This window comes from Protopterus annectens, chromosome 11.part0, assembly GCF_019279795.1.
Source record: "Protopterus annectens isolate FY-2018-M chromosome 11.part0, PAN1.0, whole genome shotgun sequence".
Lineage (NCBI taxonomy): Eukaryota > Metazoa > Chordata > Ceratodontiformes > Protopteridae > Protopterus > Protopterus annectens.
Window position 1 is genome coordinate 246,912,495 of NC_056745.1, and position 20,013 is coordinate 246,932,507.

The window sequence follows — 20,013 nt, forward strand, 5'->3', positions numbered from 1 at the left end:
TTCAGAGACAGACCTACCTCAGTGGTTTTACAAGGTGAGTAGAATCACAGTGGTTGGCCATCTCCATGGTTATGCTAAATGCTAATGAAGAATTCCAGGGTAAGGGCTAATGCCAAGTGTTCTCCCTCAGAAATACTTGCAGGAAATGAGTTACACAGTATAGCAAATAGTGGTAGGGGTGTGTGGCAGTGTGTGTGTGCCTGTGCATCTGAGTATGTGTTTGTGTATCTGTGTATCTGTATGCATCTGTGTGTATGTGTCTGCCTGAGTGGTCATAGTACGAGAGTTATTTATGGAATAAATAGTGTAGGTTTGTGTGTGTGTGTGTGTGTGTGTGTGTGTGTGTGTGTATGAGAGTGTATGGGTGAATGTATGAGTGTGTACATAAGTGTGATTGAGTAAACGTGTATGTGTGTGAGGTACACTGAATGTCTGTGCATGTGTTTGGAGATGTCTTTGAGCTTGTGTGTGCTTGAATGTCTGCATGTAAGTGAGGGAGGGTATGACAGAAATACCTGTGCCAACATGGTGTATGAGACATGAGTGGTAATTACTGGTAAGCACTGGCACTAATTATCAGCAATTATTCAAAGACATGCAAATTAGCCAATAATGAGGTCACCTTTTGCCAGCTGCACTTTACACTCACGTTGGTATTCTTTCTGAATCCTAGGGAAGATCTTCTGGAAAGAGAATTCATAATGTATAGCTTGCATTTTTCTTTGTTGTTTGACTGTGTTTTAAAAGGTGATTAATGTAAAAATGCCCCAGAGAAGTGTATTTCTTTAGCAAGTGGGACAGTTCATTTTAATGAAGGAATGCTGCTGTAACTTCAGAAAGTAACCTTGTTATTTGTAATTAATTCTGTACTTCTATAGATTAGAATATGACCAGACCCAACATGCCCTCACACATGCTGATAAAAGCAGGGTAAATTCAGGATGGCAGGAACCAACCTAATGAGATTCTCACTTTGTTGTGCTGAGTACTGTGTGATTGCCTTGGTAAACAGAAATATGCCCTTTCTTTCCTTGCCAGACAAGCAGACTTCCCTATAATCCAAAGTAAATTATTTGCTGCTAGTACAGCCCCTTTAAAGGATCTATATTCTGATTACAGGAGGCTTATCATAAAAAACACCTCAGAATCCACATTAAATGACAGTCTGCTTCTTAACCTTTACCTTTTGTCTTGTAAGCTTTAACTTAATACCATACTTATAGGTTTGCAGCATCTTTAATACTGCTTTGAAGAAAAAGATGAATCGTACAAATGCCCAGTACTACAGAATGCACCGTCAGTGAGTACATTTGTCAATCGTGCAGTGTTAATAATTCTTTCTTTTTACACTTTTAGAGGAAGAACTTGCAACGCCTCCACTTGATGGAATAATACTACCAGGAATAACACGCCAGAGTATACTGGATTTAGCTCGTAAGTGGGTAAGTAATGTACATTGTTTAATTCAGTGTGAAGACTCTATAGAGCTTTATATTTAAATAATGCTCCATTTTCTGTTGCGTTCTTAAATACAATTATCATAAAATCAGGATCATTAAGAAAGCAACTGAAATCAGACTTCTGAGTTGCAGCCAACTTGCATGCTTTATCACAAACTAAAACATAATGAAACAGAGATATAAGCATTAAGTTATAAACAAATGCAAAAACTCTTTCAATTTAAGGTATGTTCTTCTTAGCATACTTCATAGTCTCATAGTCGAGTACTAGGATAACTGCTGTGCAGGGTCATTTTAAGCTGAGCCAGTAACCTAAGGTTAAAATCAAACACTGTACCTAGTGCATATGAAGTAAAGGCTTTGACCATTATGCCAAATCCATCATTCAGTTGCTGTAATTTATACACTACTTAGCTACTTTCTGTGCAAATACATTCTTGCTTCATATTTAATTAGTAATCTAATTAATCTTCTTCTTCTTCTTTTGGCTGCTCCCATTAGGGGTCGCCACAGCAGATCATCTGTTTCCATTTCTTCCTGTCCTCTGCATCTTGCCTGTCCTCTCTCACCACATCCATAAACCTTATCTTAGGTCTTCCTCTTTTCCTCTAACCTGGCAGCTCCATCCTTAGCATCCTTTTCCCAATATACCCAGCATCCCTCCTCAGCACATGTCCAAACCAACGTAATCTCACCTCTTTGGCTTTGTCACCAAACTGTCCAATCTGAGCTGACCCTCTAATATACTTATTCCTAATCCTGTCTACCCTTGTCACACCCAGTACAAATCTTAACATCTTTAACTCTGCCACATCCAGCTCTGACTCCTTCCTTTTTGTCAATGGTACTGTCTCCAACCCATATAGCATAGCTGGTCTCACTACCCTCTTGTAGACCTTCCCTTTCACTTTTACTGGTACTTGTCTGTTACAAATCACTCCTGGCACTCTTCTCTACCCAATCCACCTTGCCTGTACTCTCTTTTTCACCTCTATTCCACACTCGCCAATACTCTGAACTGTTGATCCCAAGTATTTAAACTCATCCAGCTTAGCCAACTCTACTCCCTGTATCCTCACCATTCCTCTATCCTCCCTCTCATTCACACACATGTATTCTGTCTTAGTCCTGCTGACCTTCATTCCTCTCCTCTCTAGAGCATATCTCCACCTCTCCAGGGTCTCCTGAACCTGTTCCCTACTCTCACTACATATCACAATGTCATCTGCAAACATCATAGTCCACGGGGACTCCCGTCTGTTCTCGTCTGTCAACCTGTCCATCACCACTGAAAATAAAAAAGGGCTCAGAGCTGATCCTTGATGTAATCCCACCTCCACCTTAAACGGATCTGTCACTCCCACTGCAGATCTCACCGCTGTCACACTACCCTTGTACATATCCTGTACCACTCTTACATAGTTCTCTGCCACTCCAGACTTCCTCATACAATACCACAACTCCTCTCTAGGCACCCTGTCATATGCTTTCTCTAAGTCCACAAAGACACAATGCAACTCCTTCTGACCCTCTCTGTACTTCTCCATCAACACTCTCAGAGCAAACATTGCATCTGTAGTGCTCTTTCCTGGCATGAAACCATACTGCTGATCACTAATCATCACCTTCCTTCTTAACCTAGCTTCTACTACTCTTTCCCATAATTTCATGCTGTGACTGATCAGTTTTATCCCTCTGTAGTTACATTACCTTAGTCTTAAAAATCGGTACCAAAACACTTTTTCTGCACTCCTCAGGCATCCTCTCACTTTCCAAGATTTCATTAAACAATCTGGTTAAAAATTCCACTGCCATTTCTCCTAAACACCTCCAAGCTTCTACATGTATGTCATCTGGACCAACAACCTTTCCATTCTTCATCCTCTTCATAACTATCCTTATTTCCTCCTTGCCAATCCATTGCACTTCCTGATTCATTATCCCCACATCATCCAACCTTCTCTCTCTCTCATACTCTTCATTCATCAGCCCCTCAAAGTACTCTTTCCATCTCCTCAACACACTCTCCATTATTCTTTATCACCCTTACCTGCTGCACATCTTTCCTAACTCAGTCCCTCTGTCACAGGTCCTTTTCTCCCTTCTTAGTGTCCAACCTTTCATACAACTCTCCATATGCCTTATCCTTAGCCTTTGCCACCTCTACCTTCGCCATGCACCTCATCTCCTTATACTCCTGTCTACTTCTTTCATCTCTCTGACAGTCCCACTTCTTCTTCATCAACCTCTTTCTCTGTATACTCTCCTGTACTTCCTCATTCCACCACCAGGTCTCCTTGTCCTCCTTCCTCTGTCCAGATGTCATATCAAGCACCTTTCTAGCAGTCTCCCTTACTAGCTCTGCTGTAGTTACCCAGCTGTTCGGTAACTCTTCACTGCCACCCAGTGCCTATCTTAACTCTTCTCTGAACTCCACCTCACAATCACCCTTTATCAATTTCCACAATTTGATCCTTGGTGCTGCCCTCAAACTCCTCTTCCTCTTCTTGATTACCAACATCATTCTACAGACCACCATTCTATGCTGCCTAACTACACTTTCCTCGTCACCACTTTACAGTCTCCAATCTCCTTCAAACTGGCCCTGCTGCATAGGATATAATCCACCTGTGTGCATCTCCCTCCTCTCTTGTATATCACCCTATGCTCCTCCCTCTTGTTAAAATATGTATTCACCATGGCCATGTCCATCCTTTTTGCAAAATACACTACTATCTGACCCTCTGCATTCCTTTCCTTAACACGATACCTACCCATCACTTCCTCATCCCCTCTGTTCCCTTCACCAACATGTCCATTGAAATCTGCTCCAATCACCACTCTCTCACCCTTGGGTACAGTCATCACCACTTCATCCAACTCGCTCCAAAATTTTTCTTTCTCATCCATTGCACACCGACCTTGTGGAGCATATGCACTAACATCATTCATCATTACACCATCAATTTCCAGCTTCCTAAACGTCACTCTATCTGACACTCTTTTCACCTCCAAAATACTCTTGACATACTGTTCCTTCAGGATAACCCTACCCCATTTCTCCTCCCATCCACACCATGATAGACAATTTGAACCCACCTCCAATACACCTGGCTTTACTTCCCTTCCACTTGACCTCTTGCACACACAATATATCAACCTTCCTTCTGTCCATCATATCAGCTAGCTCTCACCCTATACCAGTTATACTGCCAACATTCAAAGTTCCTACCCTTACTACCACACTCCTAACCTTTCTCCTCTCTTCCTGCATTTGGGCATGCCTTCCCCCTGTTTGTCTTCTTCTCCTCCTTCGGCCAACAGTAGCCCAATTTCTACCAGCACCCTGTTGGCTAACAGTACTGGTGGTGGTCAGTGTTAACCCGGGCCTCAACCAATCCGGTATGTAAATCTGTATTGTTTTTCACATATCTCATTTGGCAAATGTTTTACACCAGATGCTATCCTGACACAACCCTCCCCATTTATCTGGGCTTGCGACCGGCACGAAGAAATGCACTGGCTTGTGCATCCCCAGTGGCTGGGTTAGTAATCTAATTAATAAGTTACAAAAATCTAGGAGAGCACTTAAATAGGTATATACAGAAATCATTGTTAATAACTATACAAAATTTAGTAAGTAGCACAGATAATAAATGCTCATTATTAAAAGCTTTTTGAAAAAAAAAAAACTTCCTATATCTTCACAACTGCATTGATTTAGAATGATAGCGAAATGATTATTGTGACTGACAGAGTTTAGGAGTAGTGTATGACGGAGTTTAGGAGTAGTGTGTGACAGAGTTTAGGAGTAGTGTATGACAGAGTTTAGGAGTAGTGTATGACAGAGTTTAGGAGTAGTGTGTGACAGAGTTTAGGAGTAGTGTATGACAGAGTTTAGGAGTAGTGTGTGACAGAGTTTAGGAGTAGTGTATGACAGAGTTTAGGAGTAGTGTATGACAGAGTTTAGGAGTAGTGTGTGACAGAGTTTAGGAGTAGTGTGTGACAGAGTTTAGGAGTAGTGCATAACAGAGTTTAGGAGTAGTGTGTGACAGAGTTTAGGAGTAGTGTATGACAGAGTTTAGGAGTAGTGTGTGACAGAGTTTAGGAGTAGTGTATAACAGAGTTTAGGAGTAGTGTATAACAGAGTTTAGGAGTAGTGTGTGACAGAGTTTAGGAGTAGTGTATGACAGAGTTTAGGAGTAGTGTATGACAGAGTTTAGGAGTAGTGTATGACAGAGTTTAGGAGTAGTGTGTGACAGAGTTTAGGAGTAGTGTATGACAGAGTTTAGGAGTAGTGTGCTAGGTAGGGCAGCATTAAACTTCAGCAGAAAGGTTCATGTAAACTCCTCAATTCATAAATGTCAGAAATGTATTAAACTAGAAATTTGCTGAACTGCAAGCATATAGATCAGAACAAGCATTATAATGAATTTTGGCAGAGTAACACGGGTTCCCATTCCTTTGTGGGGAAGCCAGCATTGTCCTCTACTTGTATATTACTACTGAAAGGACATGCCGCACTGATAAAGTAGCAGGACTTTGTGAAAATGGGTTTTCCTCATTCCTCCTAGTTCTGTAACCTTGGAATGGTGATACATAAACAGTGGTGGTGAGTCCGAGAGACCTGCCATTCTACAAAATAGATGTATGTTCTTTCCAACATCTGTTTTCATTTTAGTGCAAAAGTTTCACTGGGCATTGTCTTACTGTGTTGTGAAGTTTAAAAAAGGGGGAAGTGCATTCTTTACAGAATCTAAGGCAACTGCTGTGTGTGTTGACTGAAATGTGTTTGCTTATATTATAAAAAGTAATAGCAGGTAAGCACAGCTGGCAATGATGATAATTTAATGCAATGTTGAATAGATATGGTGAAAGTTGACATCTCTTTTTAGCTCCTGAAAGTATCATTATGCACTCAAGAGAAGGCATTTAAGTTTTAGCTTCATTCAGGTTGCTTTAGAGAGACTATGATTTGGCTCTAGGAGCTTGGGAAACTGTAGGCCTTGGGAAGTGTCAGAATGAATGGTACTGTAATGAATTGTAATATAAATTCTACCCACTGCAATCAATTAATAGGTGATTTTTAGAGGAGCAGTTTTATTAAGAACATGCAGTAAATGTTCACTGCTGCCTCAAGCTATGGGCAACATTGCCACACCCAAATAAGAATTATACAGTACAGCTGCAGATCAGAGTTATAAGCACTGACTCAGCAGGGTTTTGGCCACCTTGGACAAGAGTCCATTGCCTTCCAGTGCAGCCTTATCAACAGTAGTTGAAACTTGTCCAAGATTATTTTACACACACTAGGGTGGGGTGGGGGTTAACGATACCTCTCCAGTAAAAGCACCTCTTTCTCTGTCTTTATGGTAATACTGCCATTCAGAGTCCATACAGAATTGTTATTTAGTCTTTATTTGTTTGCTTGATAACCAGGACAGTGGGCTGGGCAACAGATTCCTTTCTACCACAACCTAGTCCCATTAGGGCTAATGCATAACATTACAATAACCAAAGTAAATTACAATAATATAAATAATCATGAATATCACATGCAGAGTTAAAAATGCATGTAAGCATTTACAGTGTACAAATTCATGTGTATATCATACGTAGTTAAGTTGCATTTTGCCTTTTCAAAACCTAAATCATATTCAATAGCAACAGAAAGGTCCAACATACAAGAAGACATATTTTAGGGAAAAAAGCAAGCGCAGGCAGCCTCATTTCTTAGACATTCTTTTAGAAGTACTTGTTGTTGTCTGACCTGTGTTGGGGAACTCAGATATGTTAATCCTCTTCGCCATACTGCATATTTGAATTGAGGCCTAGCTAGGGAGATGACTTCTTCATTGTTGTCCCTAAGAAAATAAGTTTGATCTCTAATTTGTAATTTTGTTTTAAGGGGAGGACAATTCCCTAACTTTATTAGTTTAATCTGAGTGTGTGCAGGAGTGAGTTTGCTCTACAGTACAGGGGTCACCAATTGAATCCCTTTATAGGTTTGCACTGATGAGTGCAGAGATCTGTCAGCAGTACAAATCTGTGTATCTTATTTCTGTCAGTCTGTAAATCGTGAGTGTTAAAGTTCAAATGAGTTGTTAATAGTGGCTGGTCATATTGTGTTGTTTTTTATTGATAGTCAGGAAAGGCTATGAAGTTTCTGGTTAGTAGCAAATGGCATGACCCTGATGTCCATTACTGTGTGTGCAGTGGCATAGGGTAGCAAATGAGGCCTGAACGCTTTGTGGTAGTTCTGCAGATGAGCTGCTGGAGTTCATCACATGCCATCATCTGCCTGCATAATTATGGTGAGCTCTGGTAGGTCCAGAGTAAGATCATTTATGAGGAGAAGAGGACAGGAGAAGAGAAGAGGGCAAAGTAGTTATCCTTGTAGAACACCAGTGTTGGGATACCTCTTTTAGACAAGGAGTTGTTAGCCAGGACCAGGAAGATTCTGTTTTCCAGATAGCTTTTGAACCATTGTATAGTATTAATTCTTTTGGTGATTTGCATGTATATAATAAATAGAAAAACACAACCAACTGTCAAAAAACACACAAAACCAAGGCAGCAGCTCAAAGAACTAGTGCAACACAGTGTTGTTGAAACCAGCAGTAAATGTTGAATGTTTCCACCAAAAAAGATAGTCCAAGTGACAAAATATCCGTTTTATTCCACAGAGTTTATTGCTTTCATTCCGAGTAGAACTTCATCAGAACTCAATTAAAAAACAACACATCCACATTAATACAGTCTTAAAACCAATTAAAAAATCACATGTTCATTCCTAGCAATAGTATCACTGGAACTTCATTTGAAATTTAATTGCTTTAATTTTAAAACTGGAAGTAAAGATGTAGAGTCATTCAGACCTGGAATAAAAGTTGCATTTAACACTATTTGCACTTCAGTTCAGTCATGTCCAAATGCTCATTAACCACCCTCCCTTGCAAATCTTTAACAACTCTCTCCACTACCATAAATTTAAAAGTGTGGGTAGAATTTTTACTAATATGTCTAAACAGTGCATTACTCAACTTACAAACTGGATACAGTAAATTCACTCACACCAGTATTATTTGCCATCAAATCAGACATTTGTTTGTTGATGGAGTTTACTTGCTCAATAAGCAAGGTGAGACTTAACATTGTTCTGTGTACTCGTAGTGTTCATACTGCTGCCCAACTTTGGTGAAGACATTTGATTTGCATGTATGCTTGGGGTCACTGTCATGTTGAAAGGTGAAATTCCTCTTCATCTTCATCTTTCTAGCAGATACCTGACGGTTTTGGGCCAAAAGTGACTGGTATTTGGAACTGTTCATAATTCCCTCCACCTTGACTAAGCCCCAGTTCCAGCTGAAGAAAAAAAACCCCAAAGTATGATATTGCCACCACCATGCTTCACCGTGGGGATGATGTTCTTTTGGTCATGCAAAGTTTTGTTTTTGTGCCAAACATATTTTTTGAAAATGTGGCCAAAAAAGTTCAACCTTGGTTTCATCAGACCATAGCACATTTTCCCACATGCTTTTGGCAGACTTGATGTATTATTTTTCAAATCTTAGCCAGGCCTGGATGTTTTTCTGTGTAAGAAAAGTTTTATAATATATGGAGAATATGGGAGATTGTTGTCACATGTAGAACACAACCAGCACTTGCCAGAAATTCTTGCATTCCTTCAGTGTTGCTGTACGTCTCTTGGTAGCCTCCCTGACCAGTTTTTGTCTTGACTTTTCATTAATTTTGGAGAGACATCCAGTTCTTTGCAATGTTACTGTTGTCCCATATTTTCTCCACTTTTGGATGACTGTCTTGACTGTGCTCCATGATATATCCAATGCTGTGGAAATATTTTTGTACCCTTCTCCTGACTGACACCTTTCAACAATGAGATCCCTTTCATGCTTTGTAAGCTCTCTGTGAACCATGGCTTTTGCTGTATCAGGCAACTGAGTAAATGTCAGGAAATTCCTACTAGAACAGCTGAACTTTATTTGAGGTTAATCAAAGTCTCTTTAATTGATGGCAGGTGTATACCCAAGTAGATTGAATGCTATAATTAAATCAAAAGGTACTTCAACAAAATATTAGTTTATGGGTGTGGACACTTATGGAACCAGTTTATTGAACATTTTTTAATTTTTTTTATATTTTTCCCATAACAGATTTGTTTGTTTTTCAATTGAATTGTACAGGTCAGAGGTCACATTAAAGGTGGGAAGGGTTTTGAAATGATTTATTCTGGTCTCATCTTTTTATATCACAAAGACCTGGCATTTTAACAGGGGTGTGTAAACTTTTTCTAGCCACTGTATACATATATATATATATATATATATATATATATATATATATATATATATGATAAATGATGGAATTTGCCCCTTCTCCGCTGTTGTGCAATCTTGTAGTTGGTATACATAGGTAGCAGGGTATGTGTGTGTGGAGGGGGGTGCAGCCCCTCCACATGAAGGTTACAGGGGGGCTTGCCCCCTGCATTAAAAATGTGTTCAGTACTTTTAATTTTCAGTCTTTTGGCTTGTCAGTCTTCTGAAGTAGACACGCACACACACACACACACACACACACATATATATATATATATATATATATATATATATATATACATATACACAAACACACAGATAGACACACAATATGGTATTATTTTAAGGTGTAGCAGGTTCTCTCTACAGATGTGTAGGGCTTAGGGTAACACATACAGATGTACTGTTCGTTATATTTTAGTGCAATGAATTTACATATAAGTAAAACTGTTATAAACTGTCACGCAAAACTGGCTTTAGTTAGGATATCAATAGACAAGTCACTTTTTTCCAAAAAGTTTTATTCAGACAAGCCATCCATGAAATATATATAGCTATCTAAAACAATGCACAGTGCAAGCTTAAAGCATTGACAACCTATGAAAGAATGAGTAATATGCATAAATAACTCTTAATAAATTATTGTATATGAATGTTTCTGCTAATCATATACAGAATTTATTGCTATGTATCCCCAGCTGTACCAGCAGTCTTGTAAACAACATACATCAACCACCCCCAGAATTCTCATATTCTATGGTCTAGGAAGAACAGAAAAAAAAATCATCCCAGAAATCCTTAAAATTTTTTTGAAGTTTTTACAACTTTCTAATTACTATAGCGCAGTCTGACATGAACATTCACTAGTTAAATATCATTTGTTATTAATGGCATGTATCCTATACAATATGAAAAGCAAACACACACATATGTATGCACATACACATACATTCTGCTGACAGCCCACTGGCTTGTTTCACATGAGCATGACCTATCCATCTAGGAGGAGCTTCCACCTGAAGGTTTAAGTAGAAAATAATTACTCATTTCTCACCCTTCTTACCAAACTTCAAGTTAAGGCTGTCATCTGTTCTCCCATAGGCCTGGAGTTAAAAGTGACAAAATCTGTACATTTAATGTCATGCATTTGTTTTCAAATAAAGCTGCAGAACAGCATGTATATTTATGCCAAGGATATTTCTTTGTCGATCTTTTCCTCTCTCCTCTTCCTTAGCCACAGTATATACTACCTCATCAATTGTTGCTGCAATTTTAGCTTCCACTTTCTATGTTTTCTTTTAGCAGCTGTTGTTATCAAACTAACTAGTGCATACTGATTTTTATTAATTTAATTAATGAAAAAATGACTCGCACAATATATTTTTTAGCAAGTCGGACAGTTCAGACTCATTAACACCTATGTGGAATGGAATGTCACACCTCTAACAGCCTATACACATCCTTGTATTCCAAAGCGTTTTCTAAAAAATCAACTTAAAGGCATGAAATAAGCACATGGAAATATCTTGTGAACAATAAAAACTAATAAAATTATTAAAATAAGGATCTTATCACTAAGAAGTATTATTTACAGTGATAATAGCTAATGCATTCATAGTATTTCCATAAGTACTATATTATAATACACACAATCCCAGAATTATAATTTTCACTAAACTTTCACAAATTGTTGTATCTTGGAAACTTTATGACTGAGGCATACCTTTTTTGAACTCTGTTGTTAACTAGACATGAACTCCCACTTGACAACAACAACATTTTCTCTGCTTGCATGTTTATTGGTATATTTACAGAAATATGAAAACATATACGTAATTACATAATTAGTAATATAAATAACCCTGAATATTTCTCAAGGTGTGCAACTTACAGTGCAAATTCGCTTGTTTTTGAGATGTTTAAGTACATACGGAAATATTGCTTAGTTTTAATTACTAACAAACAGGTAGTAATATCTCCAGTGTAGAGTAATATAAATGGACATTGACAATGAATTTTTCTATCTCCTGCCATGGCATTTCAGATCATAGCCCACAACATGTAGGCCTGTCAATTTCAGTTATAAAAAATATCTACAGGAATATGAATAATAAATGATAAACAGCGATTCATTTTTCTACTGCAGGACATTGCTGATTAACAGTCTTATATGTTATTTTTATTATACAATGACTGGCCATTAATATTCAAAAACAAGCATGCTGATTGGCCAGCCCAACCAGCATGCCCAGTATAAAGCTGAGAATATACCAACAGAAAAAGGTCTGGTTGCCCGGACTTTTTCCCATTAGTATATCTCATAATTTTTTTACTTTGCTTTCTTTTTTTTAAACAAAAAGGAAAATGCAAAAGCTTAAGCAAATGCGGGAGAGGGCGCAGACAAAAAATAAGAGGATAATTAGGTATGTTCTGCAAAAGTAAAGAAACTTACCTGATTATCCATTTATTTTGTCTGTCTTGGCTCTATCGAATGTAAAAAGTCTTCCAGTTTCTTCGTTTCTTTTCAGTAAATAAAAAAAAAAAAAAAACAAACAAAACAACAGAGATCTTCCTTTCTCTGTTGCTACATTTGCACAGCAATGATGTACTGCATAAGCCTGGGAACACAAGTCCCATACGCATGCCCAGTACATCAGAAAAATCCCCAGGATACCGGAAAAATGCCGAAGGGCACCATGGAGGCATTATGCAAAGACATTATTTAAGAAAAATAAGTATTTTTTTTTTCATAAATTATGTCATTGTGTAATAGGAATAACCCCATGGCTGGGTGTGGGTAATGCTGGATTTACCCATGTTTGGCTTTGTTTGGTCACTTGGGCTTCGCCCTGTGACCAAACCATACCAACCATGGGTAAATCCAGCATTACCCACGCCCAGCCATGGTTTACTGCTTAAATAAGAAGTTGCACTTTCTTATATTAGGTTCATAGGTAGGTACTAGGCTATCTGCCCAAGGGCATTTATAAGCTTAGCCAGAGTGTGTCAGCTTTCGCCGCCCCATTAATTAACTGATTCTCTGTCAAGCAGAACCAATGAAGTGATCCCAGGGGTGTATTTTCTGTTACCCATCCACTCGTCAAGGTTTCTCTTGAAGAGTGTTAGTGAGGGGCTCAGCATGATGTAATTTGGAATTTTGTTCCAAAGCATGGGGAGTCTCTGTGACAGAAATCTATCCATCCAGCATGTTCTATTTATTGTTGTGGCGAGGTTTAGCTCACTAGAGCGTGTGGCTCGCAGTGACTTGGATTTCTTTAGGTGGAACATGTCCATCAATTCTGAGTTGGACATAGCTTTGTAAGTCAGGCAGAGATCACCTCTGAGTAAGCGATATGCCACTGAGTACAGTCGGAGTTTTTTCAGTCGGGCTGCATAGGACATATGTTTGAGACCAGTAGACCTCTTGGTGAGGTACTTTTGTGGTCTTTCCAGCTGTTGGAAGTGTCTTGTGAGGTACATCCCAAATGGGGCATTGTACTCTATGATGGGTCTAATGAGTGACGAGTAGAGGGGCACTATAACCCCTTTATTTCTAGATGAGAACCCTTTAGTAATTAGATGGGCCACATAGAAGGATTTCCGAACTACTTTGGCAATATGATTGTCAAAGGAGAGACTACTATCTACCTGGGTCCCCAGATCTCTTATTACCTCTTCTGTATTAAGGGGGCTGCCACCTATGTGGGTGCTTAGTTTTTCCCAAACGGGATGACTTATGCATTTTTTGGCATTCAGCTTGAGGGCATGACTTCTGTCTCAGTAAGGCCCTTTTGTAGGATGTCCGTGTCAGCTGGAGAGTCAGTTATGGCTCCCAGTTTGCAGTCAATGGTGAACTTGGTTAGCCATAGTCCTCCTGTGTTTGCATGTACTTCTTAGGTTCATAGGTTCATAGGCTCATACTAGGCTATCTGCCCTAGGGCATTTATAAGCCTAGCCAGAATGTGTTTGGCTTTCGCCACCCATTTTAAATTTATTTTGCTATGCCCTTTTTCGAGGTTAGTATACTGTGCCTCTGTCTAACAGTGACACAGAAGTGATACCTGGGGTAAACCTACAATCTCCCATCCACTCATCAAGATTCCTCTTGAAGAGAGTCAATGAGGGACTCTGCCTAACTTGGACTGGGATTTTATTCCAGAGTGAAGGGAGCCTCTGGGTTATGAATCTGTCCCTCCAGCATGTCCTATTTATTTCACTGCGGAGGTTCAAGTCTCTCGAGCGCGTAGCTCGATGGGATTTGGATTTTCTGTGGTGCAGCATGTCCATTAATTCCGGGTTGGACATGGCTTTATACGTCAGGCACATATCGCCTCTGAACAGGCAGTATGCCACTGAGTAGAGCTGGATTTTCTTTAACTGGGCAGCATATGGCACCTGTTTGAGCCCTTTGATCCTCTTGGCGAGGTACTTTTAGGGTCTTTCCAGTTGCTGCAGGTGTCTGGTAAGGTACATCCCAAAAGGGGCATTGGACTCAATTATGGGCCTGATGAGGGATAAGTAAAGAGGCACGATGACCTCCCCTGATCTAGATGTGAATCCCTTCATGATTAGGTGGGCTATATAAAATGTTTTTCTAACCACTTTGGCCACGTGGTTGTCAAATGAGAGATTGCTATCAACTTGGGTCCCCAGGTCCCTAATTACGTCTTCTGTACTTAATGGATTACCACCTATGTGGTAATTTGTGGGCACTTTGTTTTTGCCAAAGGGGATGACTATACACTTTTTGGCATTTAGCTTGAGGCCATGGCTCTGGCACCAGTTGTCTGTTTCTATAAGGCCCTTTTGGAGGATGCTTGTGTCGGTTTGAGAGTTGATTATGGTGCCCAGTTTGCAGTCATCTGCGAACTTGGTCAGCCACAGTCCTTCCATGTTGGCCTGTACCTCTGAGAAATATATACCGAACAAGAGAGGTCCCAGGACTGAGCCTTGTGGGACACCACTTGTAACTGGTTTGGAGTCTGACATGGCTCCAGCAATTCTAATTATGTGGGTTCTGTCCTTGAGCCATTTTGCAATCCATCTAGTGACATAGGGGTTTATATTTAAGCTGGTGAGCTTATCTATAATGCCCGAGTGGGGTATTGTATCGAAGGCTTTTGCGAGGTCCAGATAGGCTGTGTGGACCACCTTCCCCTCGTCAATCGCCTTGGTGACTGTTTCAAAGAAATCAACCAGGTTTAAGAGGCAGGATCTGCCCTTAACAAAGCCGAACTGGGTAGGATCGAGTGTCTGTAGGCCCCCAATATCTTTATTTATGAGGTCCATGATGATCCTTTCCATAGCTTTGCAGACCAAGCTAGTCAGGCTTATGGGGCGATAGTTTCCAGGATCTGTTGAGGCACCACCTTTATGGAGAGGGACCACTGTTGCTGTACGCCACTCTTTGGGCACATATCCTGTAGTAAGGCTGAGACTGAACAGTAGTTTTATGTTTGGGTTTAGCTCTTCTTGGAGTTCATGTAGGATGCAGCTCGGGACACTGTCTGGTCCCATTGATGCTGTGTTTTTTGCTTTGGAGAGGGCGACTCTTACCTGAGCATCTGAGATGTCAGGGGGGCAGCACTCTGCTGGGATAGATATTTGCCGTTTTGGTGGGGAGGTGGGGGGAGAAGTTTGCGCTGAACCTGTCAGCTAGGATGTTGGCAATGTCTGTGGGTTCAGTGTATTTTTTGTCATTTTGGACTAATTCTGAGCATATCTGGGAATTACCACCCAGGTTCCTAACATAACTAAAGAAAGCCTTGTGATTATCCTTAGTGTCCTGTGCAATTTTTCTCTCGAAGCTGGCCTTAGACAATTTTATGAGTGCCCGTAGTTTTTTGTTAATACTGATCAGTGATGCCTTCCCTTTTTGAGAAGTTTATGCCAAACAGTAGGGGTCCCAGGACCGAGCCTTGTGGGGCACTACTTGTGACTGGTTTAGAGTCGGACCTGGAGCCCAGTATTCTTACTTTGTGAGTTCTGTCTGTAAGCCAGTTGGCAAACCATCTCGTGACATAGGGGTTTATGTTCAGGCTGGTGAGTTTTTCTGTAATACCCGAGTGGTGAATGGTGTCGAAAGCCTTGGTGAGGTCAAGGTAGGCTGTGTGAACCACCTTTCCCTCATCTATGGCCTTGGTGACTGTCTCGAAGATGTCAACTGGGTTTAGTAGGCATGATCTGCCCTTAACAAAGCTGAACTGGGTTGGGTTAAGTGTTTGGTGGTTCCCAATGTCTTTGTTAATGAGTTCCATTATGATGTGCTCCATAGCCTTGCAGACCATGCTAGTCAAGCTTATGGGGTGATAGTTACCAGGGTCAGTTGTGGCCCCTCCTTTGTGGAGAGAAATAACTGTTGCTGTGTGCCATTCTATGGGCATGTAGCCTGTGGAGAGGATAAACAGCGTGTTTAGGTGGGGGTTAGGTCATTCTGTAGTTCATGCAAGATGCAGCCTGGGACACCATCTGGTCCCACTGATGCTGTGTTTTTGGCTTTTGAAAGTGCTGTTTTCACCTGTACATCTGTGATTTTTGGGACACTACACTTTTCCATTATTGTTGTGGGTGCTTTTGGAGGTGAGAGGGGGGTGAAGTTTCCACTGAATCTATCTGCCAGGATGTTGGCAATATTAGTAGGTTCAGTATATTTTGTGATATTTTGCACTAGTTCAGTGCATATCTGTGAGTTGCCACTTAGATTCTTAACACAGCTAAAGAAGGCTTTGTGGTTGTCTTTTGAATCCTTGGCTATTTTTCTTTTGAAGTTAGCCTTGGATGATTTCATGAGGGACCTCAGTTTCCTACTGATACTGATCAGGGATGTCTTTCCTTCTTGGGATTTGCTTTTTTCTGAACTAGTTTCCTCCTATTGTATAGCCTATTTATCGCAGGGGTCCACCAAACTGGTTTCCTTCTCTTAGAGGAGTGAGTTTTGGTTTTGCTATGGATGGCATGATCCATGCATCCTTGTAAGTGCTCATAGAGTGCATTTGTAAAGGTTTCTGCATCTTGGGCAGCGTTATCCTTTAGTGTGGGGGCTGTGAAACTTACCATCTTTGTCTTAAGTAAGGTGAAGTTTGCTTTAGAAAAGTTTTTTACTGTGGTTTCCTTAGTTGGGGGTGGTGATGGGGTGTGGACATCCAAAGTGATTAGTCTATGGTCTGATCTAAGCAGTGAAGGGTTGACCTCCAGTGTGGAACACCTGTCACCCATGTTGGTGATGACCAGGTCCAATATGTTTTCACCTCTGGTAGGGGAGTTTACCAGCTGATCCAGGGCATTTGAGATGATGAATTTCAGAAAGCGCTGGGCCTGGGAATTTGTACTCGAGTAGTTTTCCCAGTGAATGGTAGGGTAATTGAAATCACCCAATATCAGGGTGTTTGGTAGGACCTTCATGTTTTCCAGTGTCTCCAGAAAGGTGGAGTGGTGGTCCTGGGTCATGGAGGATGATCTGTATGCGGCTTGTCAAGCATGTTGTCCCAAGCTGACAAACACTGGATCCCCTTTGAATGACACCAGAAGCTTAACCAATTGTTGAAATTGATTGTTTTTTTCTTTATACTGAGGTATCATTCTTGGTTAGGGCAGGATGCTACTCAGGGTCAGGGTCATACCAGCCTGGGCTACATGATCCGAGAGCTCTTCCATATCTCTTTTCATGTAGTCCAGGGAGGTACGTCTCAGGTCATTCACACCATCATGAACAATGACAGAGTCATATTTGTACTTGTTCTGGAGAGACCTGAGTGTTTGTGTTATGTGGTGGATTCTGGCTCCCGACAGGCAGCTAACAGTAACCTTCTGCTTATCCAGCCTAGTGAGTGGGACGTCAGTGTGTCTGACTATAGAGTCACCTATTACTAGTGTGTTAGGTATGTTATTTCGCCTTAAGGGCTGTGATTGTGCGGCACACTGATTTTGTGTTTTATGTGTTGTCTGGTTTGTGACGGGAAGCGCAGGTTGTTTGGGTGCCTGCTTTGGGGGTCTCTGATGCTTTTCAGGTTTCTATTTAGTGCCTTCAAGTATGATTTTGTGTATTTATGTGTTTTTTTTGCCAGTTCTGTTTTAGTAGGTCTGTGTGTGGCTGGAGTTGTGGTGCAAGTGTTAAACTTCTCCTCTTGACTGTCTGTTCCAGTCTTGGGTGGAGACAGCTTAGCTTCCAGTTTCGCTGTATAATTGCATCTATCACATATGTTAGTGTTTTGTGGTAGGTGGAGAGGGTTGTCTATGTACATGAGGCAGTTGTAACATTGCCTCAGAATACCCAGCTTCCCCAGCTGGACTGGAGATTGTACCTGAAGTTGCCCTTTGGTCATGCCTGAATAGTAGGGTGAGCTGCTTAGTCACTTGGTTGGTGAGGGGCGAATAAAGAGCCTTGCCCTGCTGGACAATCAGTGTCAGGGTATATTAGTGCTTGCTGTTAGGTCTGAGCAAGTGCTGGGCTGTAAGATGCTTTTTGAGTGCTTAGGTTGAGAGTTTGACTAGTTTCAAGGGAAAAACTGAAGAGGAGACTTAGTGGAGCTGGGAATAATTTAACCGTAGCTAACTGGCACTGCCCAGTGTACAAAACCGTGTAAACGCGGTTTTTATAGTAGAGAAATAAAAGAGATAGAAATTAGCCCAAAATGGCCAATAAACTACTAACTTCTGGGCTGGAAACAGTTCTCCAGGGACAGATAGGTTGTTCAAAGCTCCCCTCTCTCACAGGTGAACAGAGAAACTTCCTTCTATCCAAGTTAGGTATGGGCAACTCAGAAACTAGTATCACAGCCCTGAATTCAGCACTAGCCTGGAAACTGGACTATACTAGCTTAGAAAGGCAGGAAACAAGGAATTATTTTGTATTTTTTGTTTTTTTTTGAAAAGATAAGGCAAAAACAGTAAAAATCCACTTAAAACAGCTTTAAACGACTACAAACAATCAGAAAAGGCTATCGCACTTTAGTGTTTAGCCTACAACAGTTAAATTATGTAAACAAAAAACTTTTTAAAAGTGCAGGCAGTCAAATAAGTACAATATGTGAAAAAACAAGCTTTTAAATCACAATAAATGCTGGAAAATCTGCGTTTCAGCGGAAAATAGTTAAGTACAGCAAGAAAGTACCGAAAACTGATACTTAATCACTCCAAAGTCTCTCTCCTAAGCTAGAAGGCTTGTATCAGTTTAAGGCTTTCTAGTGCTACCCAGTAGGTTAGTTACAGGAAAGATGGGAAACAAGCGCAGATGTGGTCTTTTAAACCAGAAAGTTGAAAGAGATGGGCAAACTGTCCAAAGGGCCAATAAACTACAATTTCTGGACGAAGAACCTCTCCTCTCATGGTAGACAGGCTACCTAGTGCTTACCACTCCCACTGATAAGATAGAAGGCTTTCCTCCAACACAGAAAGGCTTGCAGGGCACAGAAGCTTACCAACAGTCCTGGATACAGCAACTCTGTATCTGGACTAGGCTAGTTACAGGAAAGGTGGGAAACAAGCGCAAGTGCGTCTTTTAAACCAGAACATTGAAAGAGATGGAAAAAGAACTGCTCAAACGGCCAATAGCTACAATTTCTGGGCCAGGAACAACTCCTCTTGTGGTAGATAGGCTACCTAATGCTTACCACTCCCACTGATAAGCTATAAGGCTTCCCTCCAACACAGAAAGGCTTGGGGGGGCTCAGAAGCTTACAAAGAGTCCTGGAATACAGCAGATCTGTATCTGGACCAGACTAGTTACAGGAAAGGCAGGAAACAAGTACAAACGTAGGCTTTTAAGCCAGCAAGTTGAAAGAGATGGAAAACTGCCCAAACAGCTAAATAAACTACAATTTCTGGTCCAAAACTGACTCTTCCCATGGAGGATAGGCTACCTAGTGCTTATCACTCCCTCTGATAAGCTAGAAGGTTTTCCTCCAACACAGAAAGGCTTGGGGGCTCAGAAGCTTACCAACAGTCATGGATACAGCATGTTTGTATCTGGACTTGACTAATTACAGGAAAGGCAGAAAACAAGCTTAGAATTTTTTTTTGTTACAGAAAAGCGGCTAAAACAGCAGTAAATACAATTCAAATTGTAGTGCAGGCCAGCACACCCGAGCGTGTAGCAACACTACAGCAAATACAGTTCAAATAAGTGCAATTAAATTAACAAATGACTAAAAAACAAGTGCAGAAGGCAGTAAATTAGAAGGCTACTAACAAGCAGTAATAAGTGCAGAGTAAGAGCGACT

At 40.7% G+C, this 20,013-nt stretch overlaps 1 protein-coding gene across 1 annotated transcript in view; it reads left to right on the forward strand.

The window, feature by feature from the left end:
• The window catches only part of BCAT1 (branched chain amino acid transaminase 1), a 327,555-nt gene that overhangs the window by 247,574 nt on the left and 59,968 nt on the right, over nt 1-20,013 (forward strand). Inside the window, exon 8 of the mRNA XM_044087682.1 lies at nt 1,357-1,442. Within this exon, the coding sequence (XP_043943617.1) occupies nt 1,357-1,442 (86 nt within the window). The remainder of the gene's footprint in view (nt 1-1,356; nt 1,443-20,013) is intronic.